A 7,760-nucleotide genomic window follows, 5' to 3' on the forward strand; every position below is an offset into this window, starting at 1 on the left:
CTTGTTAATGATGCCACAGCGTGTTACTGATTGCAGTCTCTGGAGGTGAGCGGGCCAAGATTACAGTCTCTGTGAGGAGCCTGTGGCAGTGTCTCTGCTGATGAGCTGAAGACTGAAGCTCAGACAACGATGTAGCCATGTATGAATCAAGCCTGATTTACATGTTGAATAACGATAAATTAATATGCAAGTTTCTATGTGACTGTTGCAAACATCAATCTGTTCCAATCCAGTGCTGGTGTCAGTTTGGAGAGTGTGGTGGCTTGTGGGTGCACTGGCTTTGTACAGGCCAGAGAGGAGGCTTTTATGGATACCTGAGGTACTTTAAGGTGAGAGCTCTTTAGAAATTAGTGCCTACTGAAATGAATAAACCTGAATAGTGATTAGTCTGCACCTTGCAAGAAAGAAATCCATCCCTTTGGGAGAGTTTGACTGTGGCCTTTAATTAAAATATGACTGGACTAAATAATTATTCTTTCAGCATATATATAGTTGTGTAAGTAACCGTATTATTTTGCAGAGGCGTAAAGAAGAATGGATTTAAAGTAATAGTTTGACTTTCCAACGTAGAGTTAGATGAGAAGATCTAAACTACTCTTGTGTCTGTCCGTTTTGTGGGATGCAACAAAAAGCAACTGGCTAGCTTAGCTTAACTGGAAATATGGGGAAGCCTGGCCTAACCTGGCCTAGTACAACATTAACAGAATCCGTTTACCATTGCGGATTAAACTAACAAGATAAAAAGTGTTAATTAGTGAGCTTTAGAGTTGCTGGTGGATGAATTTTCTTACAATTTCACAGAGCCATGCTTCTGTTTCCTTCTGTTTCCAGTCTTTGTGCTAAGCTATGCTAAGCTAACGGACAGATATGAAAATTGATATACTCATCTGTCTGCTAGAAAGTGAATAGGCATATTTCTCAAGATGTCAAGCCACTGTCTAAAGAATTTGTAGAGAAAAATCAGAACATCATGTGTGGTTAATTATTGGCTGTTAACCAGGGTGAATTCTTTATTTATGAGCAGGCTGTAACTGTGGAGCCTGAGCTAGCTATTTATCTGCTCCTGCACGGAGTGAACAGGTGGTTGATTTGCTCAGTTTGACATGTCTTCATCCAGCCTGCACGTTGCAGTATGAGCGCACAGACCTTTCATTATCATCAAATTTGGCGACACAGATCAAAGGAAAGAAAAATAAACCAAAGAAAAAGAGCAGCTTTTCTGTCTTTGATGATGAAAGCACACATCCACAGATGCGCTGTAGCCTAAATATAGCATTTAATCATCCTATTTCTAATTGCGGCATCTATTCAGACTATATACTGCAGGATGAGAACATATATTTTGCCAATGTCTTGACTGGAGCCCTTCTTACGCAGCATGTTTCTATATATAGGAGACATGCCTATACAGTACTTTTTTCAGTTCAGCTTGTCATTGATTGCCTCATTTAAGTCCTGTTTCTTCTTAGATTTTCCAAAACATGACAAATATAACAATTGCAAAAGTGAATGGGTTGAACTGTGAACAGAAGGTGCCAGAAAACTGACATGAAATATCAAAACTGCTCTCGGAAAAATCTAACTTTAAAGACAATCCCTTCAGTTTGAGGTAATAACAGAAAATAAAAGGAATAATCAAAATGGCTCTGAATGAATTCACTTTTCAAGTTTTCATAACTGAGCAATAACTGAGCAATTATTTAATGCAATTACAGAATACTTATGTAATATGTATTTTAAAAATTTCTATCATAATACTGGTCTGAAATGTATGTAGTGGAAATGGTAATGTATGGAATGGAAATTTGTCATTACATATTGCTTCGGGGGACACACTGGTATAATTTTGCCTTTGACTTTAAGTTGTGTAACGGCATGTGTTCCTACTTAGTATTTTTACCCCCTTCACCAATAGTCATTAAGATACATGTGTGCCCTCGAAGGCAGACTCACAGAGCTTTGTTTCATGACACTTGCATGTGGTCTAACAATGGTCACTCATCTAATTGGAGCAGTCTGATGAGCAGCTCGCTGATGAAGACTCCAGCAGCGAGGATGATGAACATGAACAGCACAGTGAGGCCGCGTCGTACCACCAGCTGTCTGACTGAGAGAGGCATGTCACCTGAAGTCTGCTGGTCTGCACTGAGCACTTCCAGATTCCCCTCTACTGGACTCAAAGAACTGGATCGATTGGTCTTTGTGTGGGTTTGTTTCTCTTCAGAGTCCAGGACTGTGAGCGAAAGATTTAATATATGGTTAATGTTAGTTGTGCAATAGTTCCAAAAAACATGTCCATATGTAGCTGAAAGTAGCTTGTGTTTACCCTTATTTTCTATCCCAAAGATCTCGTTCCTCTCTGTGATGTGGACTCCTGCTCTTATAAGCGCCTGTTCAGGGATATTTAAAACAACTAAATCCATTTTTGAGTATTAAAAAAAAACACACCACCACCACCACCACCACCAGAAAAAACAGGAATATGAATCAGTTCTATTTTTTTGAGTTACTCACCTCCTCAGTGGCCTTCTTCCAGTTTAATTTGCATAGAAAAACTAAAAAGAATATGCACTGTATCAAAAGAGAAATTAAAAACCCCGTCCACAGCCCTGCAACAGAGATGGAAATGGGGTCATATATTAATTTGAAAGGAAATACAACTAAACTGTCACTTACTTTATAAACATTTTATCTGTCCTCACCTAATATGCCCAATTTAACAGGGAACATCAAAGACACTCCAATGGGGAACCCAATGAAGTAGTAACCCACCAAGTTACATACAGCACCAACCATTTGCTTCCCTGCTCCCCTGACAATACCTCCTGTCACACCCTGTGGAGGTAAAACAAAGAGAAATCTAAAATCTGTGCCAGAATGACAGGTTTATTTTGCTCAGCAGTGACTGGTACAGCAAAGGTACTCACTGCGAAGGCCTCAGCAATATGGATGAAACTGTACAGCTTCATGATATTAGCCACCCTTTCAATAATGTCTCTAAAACAAAAATGCACATAAATACAAAGACTGGTGAGTGCAAGGTGTATCAAAATGTTGTTTTGCTTAAATGAAGTAACAGCATCCACCATGTCTGAGGTAATGACAAAAATCCAAGCTTACTTTTCTGGTTAATACATGATGAATTACACACTGACATTACATAAGCCTGTTAGTTACTGTATTTGAGCTAAGACTACACAAATTAATGAATGTTACTCAAGTGTCAAAATCAGCACATACTTCTCTGTAGTGAAAATGTAACCGATCACATCCTTAGATCCACCAAGACAGGCTCCAATGAAACATGCGACGATAGCTGGATTGGAGAAACAGCATGTTAATCAAAAATGGTGGACAACGTATGAAATCATCTGATTGTATATTTTAAATGAGCAAATGACAGCAAGAACAGAAGATTTAATGGAAAGATTTTGGTGGCGCCATTAAATAGACAAATCATATGTCTTACGACTTTGAAACAGGATTGTAAATCAGAACGATGACAGAAGAACAGAACCAAGGAGCTCTCCTTTGTAACATAACCTGTCAGGCTACATTAAACTCTTACATGCCCAGATAAGGGAGACCTTGCTGGACAGTTTGGCTTGCTCTGTGTTCCCAGCACCAAGTGCAATTCCAACCCGAACACTGGCAGCAACAGAGAAACCCATTGGAAACTGCAGGGCAGGATGAGGCAAATGAAAACAATCACTTCATAGCTAAATATAGTCCTAAAGGTCAAAACCACACAAATCTTACTTTAACATACATAGTGTTCAATTGAAAACAAACCAGAAAAATGACCAAAGATATTTAAAGCAAGAGAGAAATTGTAACTACAGGAAAGTAATATAGAGGAGTTACCATGTAAGCGATAACAGCCACTTCGTAAATTATAGAGTGAGCTCCTAACTCAACCTCACTGATGATGCCTGCCAGGAAACCTGCAATCTCATATAGCCACCACTCCAGACACATCATAAGCATGCCGGGGAGAGCCAGGTGGAGGAAAGAACCCCAATTCTGCAGACAGTCTCTTGACCAACCTAGGAGATTATAGGAGGTACGATGAATTCAGTGAAATGTATTTATACCCATTAAAAAATGTTATACTGCCAGTGTACTGGCAGAACACCAAAAATATTTTACTAACTTCAAGGTTAAATTGTGCCAAAATGGTAAACCATAGATAAGTGTTCAAGAGAAAGTGTTCAATCTGTACATGACCAGTTAATTCCAATTAAATGCTAAGCTTGATTAACCTAGAGTCTTTTTGTAAGTGCAGCTGAAAATAAAGGCTGAACTAAAAATGTGAAATTCATCTACAGACAAGTGTCCAATTCAACACAGAGAATAAAAATTACAATAATAATTAAGTTATTAAGTTTAATACAACTGTCCTGCAATAAATGTTGCATTCATGAAGATTATAACTATATTGCATTATATAGACATGTATTATATAGGTATATTTAGCTTATATTCATTGATATAAATGCGATGGGCAAAAAAATACTAACACACAGTAGTTTAACCCCCTAAACTTACCGTCCCATGTAGCTTTATGCAGGCCCCTGGCGTAGATGTACACAAACAAGAACACAGCCAAGAAATACTGTGAGATGGCATTGGCAGCTGCAGATCCACTTTAGACATAAAAGGTTGAAAAACAAAGCTACAGTCATTGCCAGTTACTCATACAAAGGTGTCCTCAGGTAAATCCTCCAGTTGACTGTTGAGATTGATAATCAACAGTATAATTTAGCTTTAAAAGTATGATATATCCAGACTCTGGTTGATACTGACTAGTTTAAAAATATTTTATGTAAGACTTAGTTGAAGAATACAATATTATGGGTATATATTATTATATTATGGGTATATACTCACGCCACCCCCAGGTCCAGAACACTGAGGAAGATGTAGTTGGTTATTGCATTTAAAACATTCCCCACGGCTCCAGATATCACCTGTGGCCACATGATGCCCTGTGAACCAAATCAGACTCTTTAAAAAAAAACACATCAGTGCACCTGCTGTTTGTTCCTTTCTCACAGATCATTTTCCTTTCAAACACATGCACAAAACAATCTTGTTACCGACAAACTGTCAGTCATTTGATTTCACACCAGTGGTCTTACAGTCATTAAATGCACCTGATTTTGAAGATACCTCCCCTGCAGCTGGTACATGAAGGCAGCCTGCGGAAGGCAAAACGAGGCAATGAATAGGGTTAATTAGATCAATAATGCAACACAACAACAATTCAATCCAGAGTATAGGGATGCAGATACAAAAAAACATTTTGTAAAGCTGTGGAGGAAGTTCAACTCACTGGCAGAGCTGGCATAAAGATCTTCACGTACAGCTGGGAGAGTCTTTATGGCAAACATAAAAAAAGGGAAAATTCAAAATAAGTGCAGAAAATCAAATCATACTGAATAACTTGATTCATGAGTTATAAGTGTATATGTAGCTTTGTATTATTGTATGGCTGTGATGCAGTGATTTGGAAGTGGAAAGGGTTCACCTGGCGACCTCTGCGCTCTGCCTGACAGCCAGCAAAATGGGCTGAGTGTTGATGAGGACAGCCCAGCAGGGGAAACAGGCTAAGAGCAGAATCAAAACTCCCTGTTGGAGTATGACCCCTATACGCTTTATGTTACCACTCCCATAAGTCTGCAAGAAAGGGGTCAGGAAAAAAGGAAAATAAAATAATATTTGCTCATGCGCAAGAAAAGGGCAAAACTGACACAGTAAAACAAATCTGAAACAGCACACTGTGAACACAGCAGCAACTGATCAGGACTGACCTGGTTATATAAATAAGATGGATGGAATACCTGAGAAATGAGAGTATCACATGCGGATGCCAAACCATAGCCAATGGAAATACCCATGACATTTATTACCTGTATTGAAATTAAATATTAAACAACAGTCCAGAAAGAAAATAAAACAGATACAGACTTGGACAGATCAATGTCTGAATAAAATAAATGCTTAAACTCAAATCAACATTATGAAAAAGAAGGTGCAGTGATCCTTGAGAGCAAAATGCCAATAAAAGCAGAGACAAAGCTCTAGCGAGATCCCTCACCGCTATCGCTAATGCCACCCCTGCCAGCTCTGTTTTCCCCAGGTGACCGCAGAACACCACGCTGACGAAGCCGATCAGGAAGCTCATCAAATGCGAAATGAACTGAAAAACAAAATCATGCTCCCTGCATTTCGTAACTATGAAGACATAAACCAACTTCAACAAACATGAATGAAACTTTACACTTCAAATGCACACGCACATAGCTGATCGAGTTGTTATTCATAAAAAAAAAAAAACATTGTTTCAAAAGGCCTTGAGGTAAGAAAAAGTTCTTATTTGCTCTGGCAGCTGACATGTGTTATGCTTTGGTTTTGCTGCGGCTCCTTTGTATTTCTAAACGTCTTTACTACTTCTCTTTTCTTCTTTGGAAAATAGTTCTAGTGATTGCTGGTGTAGGTTTTTGACAGCCTTTGGCATCAAAAGGTTTGCACAAAAGGAAACTAAATGTCCTCATCTATCAAGCTCTTGGTTTGTGCGATGAATAGAAGTCAGTCAAAAGTGGATACAGGTTGGGCTCTCCAAATTGTTAAACTATTTTTCTTCTCACCAAGTTATAATGTTCTGTTGAGGAGACACTTACAAATGCACCCAATTTCTATAGAATATTGAAAATATTGTTTGAGAAATATATTTGAGCCAACATTTGCCATAAGTCATTCAAAAGTCTAAGAATTTGAAATTTTTTCACTTCATTTCATTGTGGAACTTTTCTTCTTCACATGCTAATTGAGTACGACCAAGCTTTGCTAGAACTGACAACGAAAATATCCCACTCTACTTGTCTGAATCTTGAAGTAATGACACCTCTAAGGCATTTTATTATTGCTACATATCATGGCCACTCTCTTATCAATTATTTTTCTCATTCCCAATGGTTTGGAGCTATTCATCTATTAATTAGTGCTATAGGCCTAATAAAGCAGGTGGCAAATTACAATACAATACAATCATCCTGTTAAAAGGAAAATAGCAATTTAAGCCTTTTCAAATCAAAAGCCATGCAGAAATATTCACTTTTATTCTGGTAATAAGTAACATACATTGAAAACTACTCTAAATTATTGCCGGTTTTAAAAATACAGACCCCCAACAAGACAGACGTTCCTGTATCTAATATGATTTGTACTCATCGTCATTCTGAATATTGCTGCAGATTTAGTTCCTCAAGCTTTGAATATGTTAAGTCTGGTGGGGTAAAATTTGGCCCCTGTCAACTGGTGCATCTAATCACAATCTTACCACAGGTCCTGCCAGTTTAAAAAGCTGAACTGTTTCATTCTTGTAGTCCACGGGTATCCAGAGCTTGATGTTTTTCAGGCAGGATCCGCAGCATGAGTCAACACTGCGAGCAGCAGGAGAAGGTGATTCGTCTGTTTTGGACTGTCCATTTACTCCCTTACATGCGTTTTTTGTAGCTAAATCTTCCATACTGAAAATGAGATCTGGAAGAAAACAGAACTCAGTCCTTCACTGAATGATGTTCGTACAGTACAATCCCCCTCAGACACAGACAAGAAAGCTGGGAGTAATCAATAAACAATTACCTGGGTAATAATCAATAACCAAGGCAATGTCTGCTCACCTTGCTCTCTGTCTGTGAGAGCAGGCAGTTACAGTATACCGGGGGCACTGCTACAAGTCAGATCTCTCCACCCCT

At 38.6% G+C, this 7,760-nt stretch overlaps 1 protein-coding gene across 1 annotated transcript; it reads right to left on the bottom strand.

Moving 5' to 3' along the window:
• Positions 1 to 1,994: 1,994 nt before the first annotated feature.
• LOC121191130 (multidrug and toxin extrusion protein 1-like) lies at positions 1,995 to 7,531 on the bottom strand. The gene is made up of 16 exons (XM_041052216.1): positions 7,343 to 7,531; positions 6,101 to 6,202; positions 5,844 to 5,912; positions 5,531 to 5,679; positions 5,336 to 5,378; positions 5,157 to 5,201; positions 4,891 to 4,988; positions 4,549 to 4,646; positions 3,865 to 4,046; positions 3,569 to 3,677; positions 3,241 to 3,316; positions 2,928 to 2,997; positions 2,703 to 2,835; positions 2,515 to 2,609; positions 2,327 to 2,390; positions 1,995 to 2,233 (listed from the first exon to the last, which is right to left on the bottom strand). Exons 1-16 carry the CDS (start codon positions 7,529 to 7,531, stop codon positions 1,995 to 1,997), a joined length of 1,761 nt encoding a protein of 586 aa, XP_040908150.1.
• Between the last annotated feature and the right edge of the window lie 229 nt (positions 7,532 to 7,760).

This window comes from Toxotes jaculatrix, chromosome 12 (assembly GCF_017976425.1).
Source record: "Toxotes jaculatrix isolate fToxJac2 chromosome 12, fToxJac2.pri, whole genome shotgun sequence".
NCBI classification, from domain to species: domain Eukaryota; kingdom Metazoa; phylum Chordata; class Actinopteri; family Toxotidae; genus Toxotes; species Toxotes jaculatrix.

Coding starts and splice junctions, on each gene's coding strand:
- LOC121191130 (XM_041052216.1), bottom strand. CDS start 7,531: ATGGAAGATTTAGCTACAAAAAACGCATGTAAGGGAGTAAATGGACAG. Junction 5,913..6,100: donor GGGTGGCATTAGCGATAGCG/GTGAGGGATCTC, acceptor ATTTCAATACAG/GTAATAAATGTCATGGGTAT. Junction 3,678..3,864: donor TGGCTGTTATCGCTTACATG/GTAACTCCTCTA, acceptor CCTGCCCTGCAG/TTTCCAATGGGTTTCTCTGT.